Source organism: Fusarium mangiferae (genome assembly GCF_900044065.1).
Source record: "Fusarium mangiferae strain MRC7560 genome assembly, contig: FMAN_scaffold001, whole genome shotgun sequence".
In the NCBI taxonomy this organism is placed as follows: Eukaryota; Fungi; Ascomycota; class Sordariomycetes; order Hypocreales; family Nectriaceae; genus Fusarium; species Fusarium mangiferae.
The window spans coordinates 3705218-3723679 of record NW_024573921.1 but is presented as its reverse complement, the minus strand read 5'-3'; the positions used below and the strand labels follow the sequence as shown (position 1 = coordinate 3723679).

General features: G+C 50.5%; 5 protein-coding genes across 5 annotated transcripts; 3 read left to right on the top strand and 2 right to left on the bottom strand.

Annotated features, from left to right (window-relative positions):
• Positions 1–492: 492 nt before the first annotated feature.
• FMAN_01683 (uncharacterized protein) lies at positions 493–8162 on the top strand (the record flags this gene model as incomplete). The annotated part of the gene is made up of 3 exons (XM_041821723.1): positions 493–7350; positions 7403–8007; positions 8060–8162. 3 exons carry the CDS (start codon positions 493–495, stop codon positions 8160–8162), a joined length of 7566 nt encoding a protein of 2521 aa, XP_041677026.1.
• A 533-nt stretch (positions 8163–8695) lies between these two features.
• Positions 8696–9961, top strand: FMAN_01682 (uncharacterized protein; the record flags this gene model as incomplete). The annotated part of the gene is made up of 1 exon (XM_041821712.1): positions 8696–9961. One exon carries the CDS (start codon positions 8696–8698, stop codon positions 9959–9961), a length of 1266 nt encoding a protein of 421 aa, XP_041677025.1.
• Positions 9962–10112: 151 nt separating this feature from the next.
• Positions 10113–10940, bottom strand: FMAN_01681 (uncharacterized protein; the record flags this gene model as incomplete). The annotated part of the gene is made up of 3 exons (XM_041821700.1): positions 10113–10505; positions 10565–10801; positions 10857–10940. The coding sequence occupies 3 exons, from the start codon at positions 10938–10940 to the stop codon at positions 10113–10115; spliced, it is 714 nt and encodes a 237-aa protein (XP_041677024.1).
• Positions 10941–11231: 291 nt separating this feature from the next.
• On the top strand, positions 11232–13565 carry FMAN_01680 (uncharacterized protein; the record flags this gene model as incomplete). The annotated part of the gene is made up of 1 exon (XM_041821689.1): positions 11232–13565. The coding sequence occupies one exon, from the start codon at positions 11232–11234 to the stop codon at positions 13563–13565; it is 2334 nt and encodes a 777-aa protein (XP_041677023.1).
• Positions 13566–13971: 406 nt separating this feature from the next.
• On the bottom strand, positions 13972–17190 carry FMAN_01679 (uncharacterized protein; the record flags this gene model as incomplete). The annotated part of the gene is made up of 2 exons (XM_041821678.1): positions 13972–15986; positions 16035–17190. 2 exons carry the CDS (start codon positions 17188–17190, stop codon positions 13972–13974), a joined length of 3171 nt encoding a protein of 1056 aa, XP_041677022.1.
• Between the last annotated feature and the right edge of the window lie 1272 nt (positions 17191–18462).

Sequence of the window (18462 nt, the reverse complement as noted above, 5' to 3'; positions counted from 1 at the left end):
TGCTCTTTCGTCATTTTGCTTTCTGTCTCTTGCCTTGTCCGCGATTAGAGTCTGTCTGAACTACCTTAACCTTAGCCCGCTCCATTCCGTCTTTTCCAAGACGAGAGAGACCCCAACCTTTCTTGCAGTCCCGTCTATCCACAACAGCTTCACCGATCAGCGAAACCCTGGAGATCGACCTCGACTTCTCCGCACCGCTCGCCGCTTCCATTCTGCATTCTCCATCCGTCCACGACGTGCTTACCCATTCTTTTAAAGTTCGTCGGATCACCATGCTGTTAATATCTTGTACTCGAACTGTGGCTGTTGCGTTTGCTTGAGCAACTCAAAGCGGACAAACGTCACATGCATTGAGTCTTAGACTTCCAAGGCCTTTCCGTTGACGATCGCCCTGCGTCCGCATACCAACCTCCAACTTCATCACTCAAGCCGCTGTGGAGTTTTTATACGCTGGATCTGCCAGCCCATTCTCAGAACAACCACGCTCTCAACATGTCGCGGCCCAGATCCGGCTCCGTGGCATCGACAAGCACTCCCATTCGTAACCGCCGCGATTCTATCAACTCGATTTCTACAGGGCAACTTGCCCATGCCCTTGACAAGATACACACATCCGCTAGCCAGTGTGACTCCCTAACCACCTTTAACGACTTCGCACCGCCTCCCGTAGCAGCACCAACATCAGAAAACAAAGGAATAGCAGGCGATCTAGTCCAACAAGGCTTCAGTGGGCTCTATAGTCGTTTAAGGGAAGCTGTAGGTGGCGGAGGCACACCCAAATCACCCCAGGAACAAACACCGGGAGAAAGGTCAGAGCCTTCCTCCAAAAGAACCTCGATTGTTGCCAATCATGGCTCGAAGGCCTCTATCGGCTCGCTTAGTCGAGTCGACACCGGCACCTCACTATCCACTTCCTCGTCTCAGGTCATACCTAATGATGGGGCATCTACAAGTCAAAGTGGCGGCACTATTGAACCTCGACCGCAAGCTCAGCCATCTAAGCCATCGAGTATCAGCCTGATGTCTAACCAGAAGTCCAACCCTACGAACCGTCAAAGCTTTTCCAAAAAGGCACCCAGCTCTATCGCCGCTGACCCTACGATCGCCCCTGTGACGGTACACAGAGATCCTAGTCATACCACCATCCGTACTGAGGACAGTGGTGGCGTCGGATCGAGCCGAAAGAGTATCAGCAGCCGAGCAGATTTGCAAGCGCACCTAACGACGGCTGAATCATCGAGCAGTCTGTACGACATGAAAGATGGTAAGCTTCCGCCCAGGTCTAAGCGTGAGGACACCTCAAGTATCGACGAAAGTATCAAAAGTCCGACGAGTCCCAGAAGTACACACCATCGTACACCTTCACTACAGACCCGAAATCTCCGTAGCCCTTCAGTCACCTCGTCTTTACTATCACCCGACAGTGTAAGAAGGAAGCCTGCCGTTATCGATCGAATCAGCCGGTCGAGATCCCCTGGAGGCCAAAACTCGAGAGATTCCTCATTGGACAGGGGAACCGCTGAGCCTAGCCACGTCAGCACATCTGCTCATGATTCTGTTTGCCACGATTCCTTCTCTAATAACCCAAAACCACAAAAGATGGCTTCGGGCGATTTCAGAATACCTGGCACTGTTACGAGTAGTGAAGAAGCCTCTGAACAGGTGAATGCACAGCTCACTCGCATGCGCAAGCAGGTTTTGAGCAAGGAATTCTGGATGAAAGACGATACTGTCAAGGAGTGTTTCCTCTGTCAGACGCCGTTCAGCGCATTCAGGAGAAAACATCATTGCAGAACCTGCGGCTGCATCTTCGATTCAAAATGCACCACTGTGATCTCAGGCGAGAAGTTCGGTGTGCAAGGTTCGCTGCGCGTTTGTAAGCGATGTCTCGAAGTCATCACCAGACGTTTCGATGGGAGTGGTTCAGAGGACTCTGGCGATGAACAATCGTTCATGCCAAGATTCTTCGGCGCAAATCATGCGAAAAGTCCCAGCAACGTGAGCCAGCCTAAGCCGAGAGATAACGAATCTGGGGTTGCTTCCGAAGGATCAGAAGACTCGAGACCTGTATCAAGACCTGTGACGACACCAATGATGGCTATACCTGCAACTCGCCGCCTTGGAGAATCCCGTACTGCAGCCATTCTGGAGATCGATGCGCCACAATTGAGCAGGCCAGGCTCTTCACGATCTCTCAAATCATTGAGTGCAAGGCCACATTCTTCTGCAGGCCACAAACGACATCACTCCAAACATGCTGGCTTCCTGAACCGTTTCAAGCCTGCACCAGAAGAGAGAGCACCTTTCAGACGTGGCATTGATGACGAGAGCGCTAAGAAGCCAAAGTTCCCTGCCTTCCACGACGATAATATCATCGATCCGGAGCTGGCCGACTACATGTCCGATGAGTCAAGTGAAGATGAGCAAATGAGCCTATTTACCACAATGACAGGCGACTTGCAACCCGGAAGCCTTGGTGACGACAAGTCAGAACTTACACCATACGTAAATGCTAATAGAAAATATCGCCATAGGGCAGGCGAAAAAAGCATCAGCGGTATGAGTTTCGTGAGTAGAGGTGGTCTCGATGAGTTGCCTGGAAGCCTGGGCGGATATCGTCGGCCACCAAGGCGACGGAACACTAGCAATGTCAGTGGCAGTATGCATCACTTGCCATCACCGCGCCCAAAGTCCGCCGTGTTCAAGGGTCCTTCTCAGTCCTCAGAACTGCTCTTCTCATTGGATACACCTCACCAAAGTGCAAATCAGATCACTAGGAGTGACTCGCTGCAACAAAAGAAGGCCCCTAAAGTTGAGCTCAACTCATCCAGTTTGAGACACGTTGATAAGTTGCTACACCAGCTACTAGACGATGCAGAGATTACAAATCCCCCAGCGTGGCAAAAGGCTCTTGTTCCCATCCTGTTGCGAGCAACAGATGACGTTGACCCAGACGTCGCTAAGGGAGAAGATATGGATATTCGACATTATGTCAAGTTGAAGAGAATTCCAGGAGGCAAGCCTGGTGACACAGCCTACATCTCTGGTGTAGTTTTCACCAAGAACCTGGCCCTCAAGAGTATGCCTCGCAGGATTACCAATCCACGAGTAATGCTTGTGACTTTTCCCATTGAGTACCAACGGCATCAACAGCACTTTATGAGCTTGCAACCTGTCATCGAGCAAGAAAAAGAATTTCTACGGGTTGTGGTCCAGAGAATCACGAATCTCCGCCCTCAAGTGCTTCTTGCTGAAAAGAGCATCTCCGGTGTGGCGTTGCAGTATCTTTCCGACGCAAACATTTCAGTGGCCTACAATGTTAAGCACACGGTTATTGAAGCAGTTGCACGATGTGCTGAAACCGACATTATATCGTCTCTTGACATGTTGGCGTTGCCCGTCCAAATTGGACGATGTGCTAGCTTCGAGGTTAGGACATTTGTGAATAATGACTACCCGGGTCGTAAAAAGTCATATATCTTCCTGTCCGGTTGTACTCCTGAGCTTGGCTGCACGATTGCGTTGAGGGGTGCCAACAGCACAGTGCTCTCGAAGGTGAAGCATATTATGGAGTTTATGGTTTATGTTGTCTACAATCTGAAGCTCGAGTCAAGCCTTTTGAGGGATGAGTCGATCGAACTTCCAGAAGCTGGAGATTCCATGACAAACTCTATGCAGCTCCAGGGCGATAGTGCGAGATCTATGAGTGTCAATAGCGTTGACAACTCGAGAGACGGCCCAGCTGTTGTGGTTAACCACCCGCCAGGAGATAGTGAACCGCCCTCTCAAACAACTGCGGACAGCGCTAGTATTACTGAAACCGACGACACAGGCTCATTGAACCAGTCAGGCCAGTTGACCCAAGAACGCACACGTCTCATGTCTCTTCAAGAGCAGTCCGATCCTGTTGCCGAGGATCAAGCCAGTCAAGTTCCAGACGATGTCCCTATGCCAACTTACTATAGTGACATGGTAGCCAAGTACGAAACCAAGATCCTCTCTGCTTCGCCTTATGTCAAGTTCACACAACCCTACCTTTTAATGAAGACGCGAGAGCAGGAGAGAAGATTGCTCTACTTGCGCAGATTGCGCAATCACGATTACTATGAAGAAACAGACTCAGAAAAATTCGAACCTCAAAAATTCCAACTCATCAAACCCGAAATGGTCGAGGCGATTGGCCAAAAGGCACCACGACAGATTATGGAGATTCTTCGAGCTGTTCACGATGCAGAGTACGACAAGGCTCTATACAATTATCAAACCCAAACTCGTCAGTGGGAAACCTATATCCAAGGCAACCTCGATCTCTTCGATCCGTATTCTCATCAGAACATTGTCGTCCTCTACTCAGTTGTCTGTACAGAGACCAAGATTCCATGTACTGAGCCCTCTTTGGTTGCCATCAACTTTTACGATGAGCAGCACATTGACACAGGTATGGACCCTGATTGCACCTTGGGTCAATACGTTGAAGATCTTGCCTATACCATGAACCAAGTCTGCACTTCGAACGGCTGTGAACGCAGGATGCTGGAACACCATAGGACCTATGTGCATGACCAGTTTCGAATCACAGTTTTTGTCGAGAATTTGCCAAACAACTCTGCTTTGGCAGACTATGATGGCATCACAATGTGGACATACTGCAAGATTTGTAAGAAAGATACGGAAGAGAGGCCTATGTCGGAAGCCACCTACAAATACTCATTTGGAAAATACTTGGAACTCCTCTTTTGGGGCCGGGGACTGAAGATGAAAGGCATGCATGAATGCCCCCATGACCACCACCGGGACCACGTTCGGTACTTCAGTCTTCAAGACGCAAGAATCCGCATTCATTGGGATCCCATCGATCTATTGGAGATCGTTGTGCCTCGAGCAAGAATCACCTGGAAAGTAACCAATGATTTGAAGCTCAAGAATGAGATCTTCGTCAGAATGGAAGAGAGATGGGCCAAGTTCATGGCCTCGGTCAGATCGAGACTAATGTGTATCAGAATTGACAGTGTCTTGCCCGACAAGGCGGACCTGTGCAAATCTGAAGTTGATCGTTTGACTGCTAAAGCTAAAGAGGATCTCCCAACCATCGTCAAGAGATTGCAAGATATTTACGTCAACTCCAAGTACTACGAAGTGGTTCCTTTTAACAGTATCGTCCGAGAGATGCTCGAGAAAGCCGGGGAATGGGATCAGGCGTTTACGAAATTTGAAGCTGATTTCCTCAGCGACAAGGATATGCGCCAGTTAACCATCATGCAGTTGAAGAAGATGTTTACAGACAATGAGTCAAAGGAGTCGCTAGTTTCTAACGAAGGCACGCCTTCAACGGTTGATAGCGAAGAGCGGCCGTCTCAAACTTTCACGGAGGAAGAAGGGAAGAGCACCCAACCAACGGACTACACCGACAACACCAGTATGGAGGCTAGTGTCGCTTCATCAAAGCCTGTCGATGATAAGGACGTTCCCGATGAAGATGGTAAAGTTGAGATCCCTGCAGAAGGGGCCATTGAAAGGGTCGAACCATTAGATCTAGCGCGCACGCCCTCAACACCAACTCATCCTCCGACTGAGCTTTCCCAAGGCGACGAGGCACCAGAAGCTCAAGAAGCCCATGATCAAGACGATCAAGAGACCCCCATTGCCGATCCCGAACAAACACCAAAGGCATCGGGCGGGGCTTTTGACTTGGTCCCCCTTGAACCTACTAAGACCACTGAAGCAAATGAGCCAACTGAGCTCGCTGAGCCTGGTGATGAGTCTACCGAGCCCACCGAGCCCACCGAGCCACTGCCGTCTCCTCTTGAAGCGCTCCCTTCGCCCGCTCCAACACTATCAGATAAAATTGACCAGGTGAGGCGAGAACAGGGCTATCAAGCAGGTCCATCTGCAATCCCAACTCCCACAAACGAGCGCGGATCCTCTCGTAAGTCTGGGCAAGCGGTCTCGCCTCCCATGGTTAGAGCAACCTCCCACCCCGTTCGTACACTTTCTAGGACTCAGTCAGGAATTGGCAAGGGTCTTGGAATTAAAGAAACTAAGACGAATCCTCCTGACAGCACGGGGTCCGAGTCAACAACCGAGGGGTCGATCAGAGTGGATAAGAAGCTCTCAGATCGCCTGGGGTTGAGAAATCTGAAGGATAGAGGAAAAGCGACCGCTTCAGGAATTCCGCGATTCGTGCATAAGAAGAGAGAGTCCAAGGTTTCAACACTGGCGAGACACTTTGAGCAGCTCAGTCGAGAATTTGAGAAAGAGCGTATCCGAGACCGCAAGAAGCGTGCTGCGAGCATGCGCCAACCTCGAGCCATGCTTCCGAGAACAACCACAAAGGCAATTGTTGAGGTATACGATGATGTGAACGACGCCTTTGACGAACCAAGCCCCCCATCGGAGAGTATTGCTGAACGCGAAGCCAGCAAACGTGCCGGCAGCATTGCTTCACGAAGGTCGGATTCGCATCATAAGCCAGAGTCAGTTACTGAGCCATTGACTCCAGCTGAGCCACCCGCGAGTATAGAGGAACAACAGCACGGGAACCCAAGCCAACAAATTGGGGGTGAAGAGCCATGTCAACTGCGCGGAGACAAGACAGACCACGGAGAAGGAGAAGAAATAACGGAGAAGGAAGAAAAGGAAGAGAATGACGACCACACCATTGCAAATACCAGTCAGACGTTCTCAGATGACGAAGAACGCACCACTGATCTCGAACACTCGGTACCAGATGAGTACTTGCACGACATCAAAGAGATTGCTGATTCCGTTGATGCAAGCGACATTCCACTGGAATTGCCCAAGCATCAAAAGACAAGCTTGATGAAGTATCTCACCAACTTCTGGGCTGAACGAGGCGCAAGCGGCTGGCACCAACTCGAATATCCGGTCAATCCCAGCGACCATATCTTTGTTGATTCAGACATCATCGTGCGAGAGGATGAGCCAAGCTCAGTCATTGCACTCGCTCTCAACAGCGACGATTACAAGGGCAAGCTGGCAAACATTCGACGAGAAGCACAGGAGGTTATGCAGCGCGAAGTGGAGGGTGGCGGATATGCCGAGCCCAAGTCACTGCCTTCAGATGGTACCGACTGGATGGTGTCGGAAACGGACATGGAAAAGAGTCTTCTTCGCGTCACAGGGACCCATCTTAAGTACCAATTCCGAGAAGGCTCTGCTACCATGACCTGCAAGATCTTCTATGCAGAGCAATTTGATGCACTCAGGAGAAAGTGTGGTGTTGCAGAACGTATTGTCGAGTCTCTTTCACGATGCCTGAAGTGGGATTCGAAGGGAGGCAAGACTAAGTCCGTTTTCTTGAAGACGCTGGATGATCGCCTCGTTCTCAAGGTAAGTTTGTGTAGATTCTCGCTTCGAGTCAAGATTGACTAACAATCCCCAGTCACTCTCCCCTATCGAGACTTCGGCCTTCCTGCGATTTGCGCCTGGATACTTCAACATCATGGCTGAGGCACTGTTTCATGATCTCCCGTCTGTCATCGCAAAGATGCTAGGCTTCTTCCAGGTGTTCATCAAGAACCCTGCAACAGGAACTGACATCAAGTTGGATCTCCTTATTACTGAGAACCTCTTCTACGACCGGTCAGCAACAAGAATTTTTGACCTCAAAGGTTCCATGCGAAACCGTAAGATCCAGTCGACAGGAGAGCAAAATGAGGTTCTCCTTGACGAAAATATGGTTGAGTACATTTACGAGTCACCCCTCTTTGCACGAGAGCATTCCAAGAAGCTCTTACGCGCTTCGGTCTGGAACGATACGTTGTTCTTGGCAAGACAGAATGTGATGGACTATTCACTCATGATTGCCGTCGACGAAGCTCGCAAGGAACTCGTGGTTGGTATCATTGATTGTATCCGGACCTACACTTGGGACAAGAAGCTCGAGAGTTGGATCAAGGACCGTGGATTCGCAGGTGGTGGCCGCAATCGACCTACCGTGACCAGTCCCAAGGAATACAAGTCCCGTTTCCGAGAGGCAATGGCCAGGTATGTACAAGACGGGACTGAGATAGGTATTCGTATACTAACTTGCGATCAGGTACATCTTGCAAGCGCCCAACTGCTGGCATCTATTCAACAACCCTCAGTATCCGCATTACTATGGGCGCGCTAGGTTCGAAGAGCCCGAGTTGCTCCGCTGAGCGTATGAGTTGTTTGTTATGTGTGATGCGAATGAGATAACGAAGAAAAAGACGCATGTTTCGCAACGGCCGGTATAAACGTAAAAGAAGTGTATTTTTGTTATATGTACAAGCAAGCAAGCGTCAGCATCGTTATTGGGATCATTTACCAGAGCATTCATTCAAGGGGACAGGGAAAGGATGGTCTTGCTTACAACCCAGGAGGCTTTGCATGATGTGGATACAAGACATGCATAAATCAATAGAGTATGGCTACTGTTGTATGCCCCTTGAGAAATGCTGAGTTGAATGGCTGTATCGTGATGGACTGTCTACCTTAGTCGACAGCTCGAGTGGTACCTTAATGTCGGCTTAGGCCCCCACAGTGTAGGTAGGTTCAGGGCGTCATTTCAGGCCGATAGGTAGCACCTGTAAGCCACTGAGACCTGTCATATCAGGCCCTAGGAGCTCAGCTCCATCCGCCGTCATCTCATCCACATCCTATTCCAAAGTGCACTCAATTTTGACATCAACAACAACTGAGACATAAGATCATGTCGATTGACCTGAATTGGGAGACGCTCACTAGCGGCCCCGATGGCGACGCCCTCGCTGAGCGCATACGGGAATTCGTCCACGAGAAATTCCAGACAGTTCCGTTACCAAAATTCATTCGCTCAGTAAACGTCCACGGTTTCGACTTTGGGACCATCCCTCCACAGCTTGAGCTCAAGGACATTACAGATCCTCTACCTGATTTCTACGAGGAGGATTTGGACGATGATGAAGAGGATAGCGAAGAAGAGCCATCACCTCCTCCGCCCCCAGAGCCAACAAGGATGAGGCCTGGACCTACACCGTGGGGAGGTTCAACGAGGAGAGGTGGTGGATTGAGGAGCGAGGTATTGAGGAATGAGATGATGGGTCATGATCTAGGAAGTCCGTTCCTAGGAACTTCAACGCCAGGAATTCTAGGGGGATCAGGATTAGGTTATTTCCAGAGTCATCTTGGAACAGGAACACATACACCTTTGGCCGCTGTTGCGAGTGCGCATCATACTAACTGGATGAGCGTACCGGGAACACCAGCACGCGAATGGGGAGCCCCAAGTCACACACGGAACCCATCACAGAGCAGCCTGACTTCTGTTGATAACTTCAAGTCCAGCCTTGACCCGCTGCAGAGCCTGCGTGAGAAAGGAAGCGTTTCTACGCTGGCGCCTACGTCAGTGGAGGCGTCGCGACCGCCAACGAGGGATACACATCTTGGCGGCTCGGCGATTGTAGACGACGATGAAGAGGAGGGAGAAGAAGAAGAAGAGGCAGGACGGCGGCCAAGAGAACCTCGTGTTGAGGACGTGCAAGCCGTCTTTAGGATACGCTACAACGGCGATATACGCTTGAACCTCACTGCGGAGATCTTGCTCGACTATCCCATGCCAAGTTTTGTGGGTATACCTCTAAAACTCAACATTACAGGCTTGACATTTGATGGCGTGGGAGTATTGGCGCATATTCGCAAGCGAGTACATTTTTGCTTCCTCGGCCCAGATGATGCGCTCGCAGCTGTCGGTCCCGACGATACTAAAGAAGAAGGGGGCTCGAGCACCTCTACAGCAGATGCCAATAATGACCATCACAAACCACGATTTGGAGGACTTCTACAAGAAATTCGCGTGGAGAGCGAAATTGGAGAACGGGTTGGCGGAAAGCAGAGCTTGAAGAACGTGGGCAAAGTCGAGAGGTTCGTGCTAGAACAGGTCAGAAGGATTTTCGAGTCGGAGTTCGTCTATCCCAGCTTCTGGACGTTCCTGGTATAATGGACCATGGATCATGAAAGATGATCGCTGTGGGTATATAGAGAAAGCACACCACTTCTAATAACCATGCGGACAGGCATTGGCGCAGGCATTGGCGCAGGCATCTTCGCTCAAAACAAGAATATATACAAAATCATCATGTCACAGCTTATCATGTCAACGTCCTTCGGAATCCCTGATACGCCTGCTGAATATCCAGCTCCAGCTCGCGCGCCTGGCTCTCACTCAACTCATCCGTCGCTCTCATCTGGTTAAGGGTGATAAGCCACTGCACGATCTTGCCCCGGTTCTCAAAGTCTTTGTCTGTGACACGGTTCACCGATTGGATAACGTCGGAAAGAAGGGGGTGTAGTTGATCCTTGGAAAGGAGACCGAGCTTAACGGCATCGAGAAAGGTGATGAATTCTTGGGTGGCTTCGAGAATGAGAACGCCGCTTGTGTTGTTGGCTGCGGTGGGGGCGGGAGTTTGTGCCGAGGGGGCTCGATCGATGGTCGTTGAGGGCATTCCTACACGAATGCGCTCGGTTGCGCGAGGAGCTTCGAGCTATACGATTGTCAGTCATGGGTTTATAGGTGCTGTTGGGATGTTTTAGAGCGCCATACATCCCACTTGGCCTTGAAATCTTCAAGATCTCCAAACTCCCTCGCAATCGTCTCATCAGCAAGCAGCGCCTTATACTGCCTCAGCGATCGCTCGCATATCTCGGTATACTCTGCTTCAGGGACAGCATCTTTCAAAAAGGCCTTTTCGAGTTCATCAAGTGTTATGATGATGCTGAAGAGTTCGGCGAGGGATTCTTGGAGGTCGCGCTCGGCACGGGTGTTGGTGAGCTTGACCTCCTACACTTGGCGGTTAGTGACGGTTATACACAACGGAATGTAAGGTGAAGTATACCTCGTCGAGGTTTATGCTTGCTGAAAGACTTGTATTGGGTACATAGCTATGAGGAGTTGGCGCATAGCCTTGTCTTGGAATCATTGTGAAAGAGGCATTAGCTTGATCAATGCCTACAATGAAATAGTATCTCACGGCGCAATACGAGAGAGCTCCAGGTGGGATGCCTACATGTTACGTAGGTGAGCGGCAGAACCCCCACACCGCCTGTCGTTTATGTCGACTATCTCTTATCGATAAGTGTGCAGCAAAATTTTTGGTTTTTGGTCTGGTTGCGAGAGCCTCTACAAGACCCATCTAAAATCTACAAACAAAAACCACCCAATCCCCAAACTTGAATTCTTCACCAGCCGAGGCGCTTCGCAGATTTTCAAGATGGCGCCAGGCAAGAAGAACCTCAAGGCGACCAAAAAGTTTGAGAAGAGACATCTCACAGGTGTTCTCGACAAGCGGAAAGCAGGCGCCAAAATCAAGCAACGCTATCAGATGCAGGATAAGAAGAAGGCTAGAAAGTCAAAAGATGCAGAGTTTCTCAAGGGCTCCAAGGATGGACAAGACGGAGAGGTCAAGAAGCCCAGTGCCAAGGGCAAGAAGGTCAACGATATGAGTGTCGATGAGTTCTTCTCGGGCGGTTTCGACGATATCATCGACAGCAAGGATAAGAAGGCCGGCAAGCTTGGAAAGCGAAAGAGGAACGGTGCCGCCGCCGAGGATAACGATGCCAGCGACTCTGACGACTCAATTGGCGCGCAGCCCATCGCGGCCGACAGCGACGACAATGACGGCGACGACGCCGAGGACGATGTTGGCATGAGCAAGGAGACCATGGAGAAGCTCGCCGAGAATGATCCCGAATTCTACAAGTTTCTCAAGGAGAACGACCCCGAGGCCCTCGACTTTGACGACAACGCCGACCTCGCAGAGGTGGATGCGCTCAGTGGCGACGACGAGTCAGAACAAGAAGAGGAGCAGCCCAAGAAGAAGCGGAAGAAGGAGAAGGAGGCCAAGGCCGAGGCCGTCGCGCAAGGGAACGAGTTGACCCGTGAGCTTGTCGCTTCGTGGAGGAAGGCCATGGCCGAGAAGAACTCTCTACGGGCAGCCCGACAGGTTGTTCTGGCTTTCCGATGCGCTGCGCACTTGAACGAGGATGATGATGGGGAGACTCAGCAGCGATATGCTATCAACAGTCCCGAGGTCTTCAACGACATTCTTCTCCTCGCCCTCAAGGAGATCCCCACGGTTATGAACCACCATCTCCCCGTCAAGGAGTCAGCCTCTGGCAAGGTCCACGTCCAAACCGAGTCAAGAAAGTTCCACACATTGTCTCTGCTGCTCAAGACATACACCTCGTCTATCATGCACCTCTTGAGCACTCTCTCCGACGACAAGACCCTCAAGCTCACCCTCTCATCCATCACCCCCATTCTCCCTTACCTCCTCTCCTTCAAGAAGCTCGTCAAGGCCCTCGCCAAATCCGTCGTCAACTTCTGGGCTCAGCCTGCCAGTTCTGAGACGACAAAGCTCACAGCATTCCTCGTCCTGCGACGTCTGGTTGTTATTGGTGACAAGGGTATTCGAGAGACAGTTCTCAAGGCCGTTTACCAAGGTCTTATCCAGGGCTGCCGTGTCACAAATGCCAACACTCTTCAGGGCATTAACCTCATGAAGAACTCTGCTGCTGAACTCTGGGGTATCGACCAGTCTGTTGGCTACACAACTGCTTTCTCCTTCATCCGACAACTCGCTATTCACCTGCGAAACAGTATTGTTCACAACAAGAATGATGCATTCCGAATCGTCTACAACTGGCAGTACACACACTCCCTCGACTTCTGGTCCTGCGTTCTCGCCGAGCACTGCAGTCCCCTGAAGGAGGCAGAGGCTGGAAAGGAGAGCCAACTGAAGCTTCTTATCTATCCCCTTGTCCAAGTCACACTCGGAGCCATGCGCCTCATCCCTACCGCCATCTACTTCCCCTTCCGCTTCCACCTAATCCGCTCCCTGCTCCGACTCTCCCGCGCCACTGGAACTTATATCCCTCTCGCCTCTCCCCTTCTCGAGGTCCTTACTTCCGCTGAGATGAAGAAGGCCCCCAAGGCCGCCTCCCTCAAGCCCTTCGATTTCGCCACATCTTACAAGGCTCCCAAGTCATACCTCCGAACCCGTGTCTTCCAAGACGGCGTCGGTGAGCAACTCGTTGAGCTTCTTGGAGAGTACTTCTTCCTGTGGGCCACAAGCATCGCCTTCCCCGAGCTCGCTCTCCCCGTCGTCATCCAGCTCAAGCGCTGGCTCAAGCAGGCCCGCAATAAGAACACGGGCAACAAGAACGTCAAGCTCGCGAGCCAAATCATTCTCCTGGTGCAGAAGCTTGAGGCCAACGGCAAGTTCATTGAGGAGAAGCGTGCAAAGGTCGACTTCGCCCCAAGGGACCGCACTCAGGTTGAGGCTTTCTTGCGTGACTTTGACCTCGGCAAGACCCCTCTTGGTGCCTATGTCGTGGGACAGAGAAAGACTCGTGCTGAGCGTGTCAAGTTGCTTGAAGAGGCCAGGAGAGAGGACGATCGCAAGAGACGACAGGACGAGAAGGCTGATCTGGAAGATCAAGTGGAGGATGACAGTGAAGGTGATGAGGATGAAGATGAAGACGAGGAGATGGACGGTGAGAACGGTGATGCTGGTAGCGACGACGAAGAGGATGATGAAGAGTAGATATAGGTACTTATTTTTTTTCTGGGATGGTGTGCAAAAACGGATGTAATTTCTTACTTGTTAAAGACCTGAATCAAGGATACCTACCTTTTCTGTTCAACTTCACTATGACTGTGAAAAGATTTATCAAAGACTTGACTGTGCAATGGGATATACGCGATTCAACTCAAAAATGCTTTGATAGTCATTCTCGCCAAAAACTAGCGAGTCATACGTATTTGTACAAAAAACACAATACACTGATCGGAAGGCCCTGATAATTCCAAACTCCTCGAGCAATGCCATCTAACCCGCGATGGTCGATACCCCTGATCCCAAAGTCCTTTGTGTGGCCAAAAACGCCTTTTTCCATGATTGATCTCAAATTCTGCAACGTCAAAACGCTTCATATCATGCCAACAATTGTTTATAACTCAGGAACACCCTCCCAGGTGAGCTCACTGTTACTAGTGACATCGCGGACGGTCATGCCTGTGATGTTTAGAACAGTCATTTCAATCTCCTCCTCTGACATAGCCTGGCCGGCGGCCTTCTGACCCTCAAGGACATCGTAGAGGCTGTAGATCTGATCGTTCTTAGCCTCAAGCCGCTTGAGAAGTGTGCGAATGGTCTCAGCAAGGTTGAGACGCTCGCGGCGACCCAAGGCTTTATCGCGACCATTGTACTGCGCCTGAATGCGGGTGAGCTCAAGCTGGAGATGATGAGACTCATCCTCCAAGCCCTTGATAACCACAGCAAGAGCATGTCCTGGGTGCTGAGTAGGCCGCATGGTAGGGTCCTCTACTGACAAATCACGATCAGTGACAGGGACTGGTCGGGGAACAGTAACACGCTTCTTGCCGGCGGCAATATCGGCGGAAGTGAAGATGTTACGGTGGGATGTGATTCGGCTACAGACAGTGCAGTTACGGCATTCATGCTCGCAAAGGTCATCAAGAACTCTCTTGGCATCGCTGGAGAGGACGGGGCACGTATCCTTGTCAACGCTCTTGATACTAGCAGAGGTGATGTCGGTCGTGATCTGCTTGCGTAAAGATCGGGAGTGAGATCGACTGTGTTGTGACCTCTCACTCTGGACTGTAGTATTCTGAGTGTTCGACTGCTTCTGTCCGGTGCCTTTGGCCTCCTTACGTGTCTTGGGCACGACGCTCAGCTGGGTCGAGTTGTCCTGTGTAGCATTCTCAACTGATTGTAGACCAGTAGTCTCATCGTTGTCCTCCAAGGTGTCCATGTCATATGTTGCAATGCCCTTCATAGAGGAGCGTCTCTTGGAGTCGGAAGTGGTTCGGCGCTTGCTGCCCTGGTTTGCGACATTGGAGCTGCTCTTCTTAGAAGACTTGCCAGGGATTGAGAAAGCAACCTTCTGTTGATTGCCAGATTTGGAGGTCTTGCTCTTGCTCTGAGAATGCCTGGTCTCGCTTTGGGACGTGATGTCACGCTTAGTATGTGTACGAGTCTCCTCTTCGGTGAGATCAGGGATTGTTGGCAATCTGCCGCTATCCTCGATTGGCTCAGTAATCTCCTTGGTCTCAGTAGCTTGGGCGTTCTCGGCAGTATCAACGTCGCCAGTGTTGCTGTTGATGGTGATATCAGGAATGAAGAAGGCTGAGGTCATGTTCTCCTCTGTCTCATCATCGAGACGCGCAGAAAAGTCCTCCTTGGGAACTGGGCGGAAAGACTCCAACTGCTGCTTGAGGAAGTCAACCTCATCTTTGAGTTTCACGTTCTCGTCGTGAAGATCATGAATGCTTCGCTCAAAGCCCGAATTCTCGCGTCGAAGAACCTTGTTCTCTTCAAAGTACTTTTCGTTGTGTCGCACCAGACTCGCGTTATCCTCGCCAAGCGTAGACTTCTCCTGAGACACGTTCTGGAGTTCTTGTTGAAGAGCTTCAACCTCTTCCCTCGCTGCGTCAAGCTCATGCTGAAGTCCGTCAAGGTTTTCGCGGAGCTCCTCGTTCTCATCCGTGAGAGTCTTGTTTGTAGTTCGCAGTGAACGGTTCTCGCCAATCAAGGACTGGTTTTCACGTCTGACGGTATTGTTGTCGGATCGCAGAGACTCAATCTCCTCCTTCATAGTCTCATGCTCCTTTCGTAGAGTATCATTGGCAGCAGAGAGGGACTTGTTCTCAAGGTCCAACGAGTCACGGCCGTGTTTCAGAGACATCAGATCTCGTCGGAGAGTGTCATTCTCATTACGAATTTGCTCTGTCGACTCGAGCTGCTTGTGTGTTGTCTCCAGTTCCTTCTGTTTCGTGCTAAGCTTGCGAGTGAGCTTGTTGATATCCTCACAAGCCTCTTGCAGCTTCCTCACTGCGCGGTCTCGTTCTTGAGCCAAAGAGTCGTTTTCAATCTCATTCAAGCTGATCTTGCGCGAGGCTTGCTCCAAGCCAGATTGGAGAGTGGAAACCTCAACTTCCAGACCTAAAATGAGTCAGTAGCGCGCTTAGAATACAATGATCAGGGACTTACGGTTCTTTTGAGCCATGAGTTTCTCATTAGCCCGAGTAGAATCGTAGTCATCGTCATACGACTTTCGTGACTTGAGTTGAGCCTCCAATTGCTCAACCTGTTGTTGCAGGTTCTCAGCATACTCTTGAACCTTGTCATAGTGCTCTTGGAGAGAGATGATTTCTTCGCGGATCATATCCATCGAAACAAATATCTTCTCTTCATCTTCCGGCACCTCAACTTCATCAACTTCGGCATGAGCCGAAAGCGATGGCTTCTCATAACGGTCATGAACTCTGCCATTCTTGACAAAAATGGGAACACCATTCCGCATGGAGCCACTGAATCGAAGAGTGCCATCGACAAAGTCACCGAGATGTGAGATATCGGGCATAAAGAAAGAGCGAGCGTTGCTTTCGTTGTGTGCAGGGCTCGCAATAGAGGCGGGCGAAGGAGGAACAGCGGTTAAGCTGGACTTAGCTGAAGACATTTGTGGTGAAGACTTGTTTTGCTGATTCTGATCTCGAGGCTCGGGGCTCTTTGCACTGCTGCGTAGGCGGTCAAATGCCTCGGAGATCGTCTCTCGTCGCAGTTGTTTTTGTGCGGCCATTGATTCGGATGAGGTTCGGTTGTGGACCTTGGATAATGGGCTAGGGTTATGTGCGTTCTTGTTCCAAGAGTGGTAAGAAAGGGCTCGGTTAGGAGACTTGGAGAGGATTGAAGACAGGTCGGACTCATTATCGACGCGAGGCTGCATCTCAGCACGCGTTCTAGCGGAACCTTGCCAGGTGTCTTGTGTGATGTCGTCAATGGCGAACTTGATTCCAGGGGCAGGGGGCTTGTTCTCCTTGGACTCAGCACTCATAGGCCGAGTGTCAGTGTTATCGTCGTAGACAGGCACCTCGCGGGCCTTGGGCATGCCAAAGAACTCGGGCCACTTGCGATGGGCAGCCTCCCAGTTGACGGGCAGGTTGCGAGGCGCAGTGACGCGGGCAATATCCTCGTTAAGTCTTCTTGTGGACTCGCCGTCGGGGTCGGAGAAGACTGAAGATAGCGTAGGGCTGACGGTGCCGTGTGAGCCAGTTGATGAGGGTGGTGAGTTGAAAGGGTTGTCGCGGTTTGCTTTCATTTCTCTAAGGATGCGGGATCGATATCTGCTTGCGGCGTCGACCTCCATAGCTCCTTCTCACGCGCTGTGGGCGTGTATTTGTATTTGGTGAAGAGCTTGGAAATTAGACGATGTTAGGCGAGGATGCTATAGCATCCGTGGCGCGTATAGTTATGGAAAAAACGGCGTGTTCGTTTGGTCAGGGGTTTGGGAAGAAGTCAATGCTATGTCGACTGGTATTGGGGATACATCTGTTAGGCAGAACGCGACGTGGGAGAAGAGAAGATGCCCAATATGAAGATGTAGGGATAGAAAAGTGACAATGTTTTGGTGGAGAGAAAGAGAGGCCTGCTGAAGTAGAAGTACCTGTGAAGCTGTCTGTGTTTAGAGACGGGAAACAAGACGCCGGGGTCTTGACTGTTTTTGGGCGAAAGTAAACAAAGCTCTCAGAGACCCACTCCCGCAACTGATACCAGCCACTCGAGGTTGGGATTCACGCTGTTAGAGCCGCTAAGGCCTTCAGCGCGCGGTGTGATTGGATGAACCCAACTGTCGAACGAAAGCCCTGTCTTCCATCGCGGGGCCGTTTTGGGTTAACGATGCTGCAGGTGCACAGCGCGTCAAGTTTTAGGTTACAGGACGTTTTCTTGCATGAGGTTAACCTAGAGTTTGATATGTGTTGTAAAGTTTTAAAACCAACTGGATCTTACTGAGGCATGACTACCTATCTAGGCATTTGAGACTGAATACTGCATCTCAGGTTGATGAGAATATCAACTGACTGTAGTAGTATTATCTTGTGGCAGTAATTAATTGCGCATCAAACTCTTATCTTGCATCATAGAAGTGATACACACTCATTCATCCAACAAGGACTTGACTGATCCTGATCAAAGCCAAGCAAACTCAGGGCCAAGATGTGAGTGATATCCTGTCAACTAGCCTCAATCTTTTCTTTCTCACCGTCTCTTCAGCCTCTAGTCATTCAAAATCGTTCTAGAATCTTGTGACCTGCTCGATTTGTTTCGTGGTGGGGCAGATCGTCCGTTGTGTTGCACTGTTAGTATCAGTGTCAGTGTCAGTCTCTGTCTGATATGTAGAGATAATTTTGATCTTGACTTGACATCGCCTCGAGTCCCTGCGTCTTTTTTTCTTCTTTTTCCTTCTTTGTTTTCTCCCTACACATATTTCAACCGGTTCTTCCTTCTCCTCGGGAGATTGGATTGGCCTTTCTGAACATACTTACCTACCTAGCTTATCTCATTCCTTGATATACTCCGAGATCGCTTAGCCACAATTTATGAGATGGGCAACTCTATTTCATGAGCATTACGAGGCTTC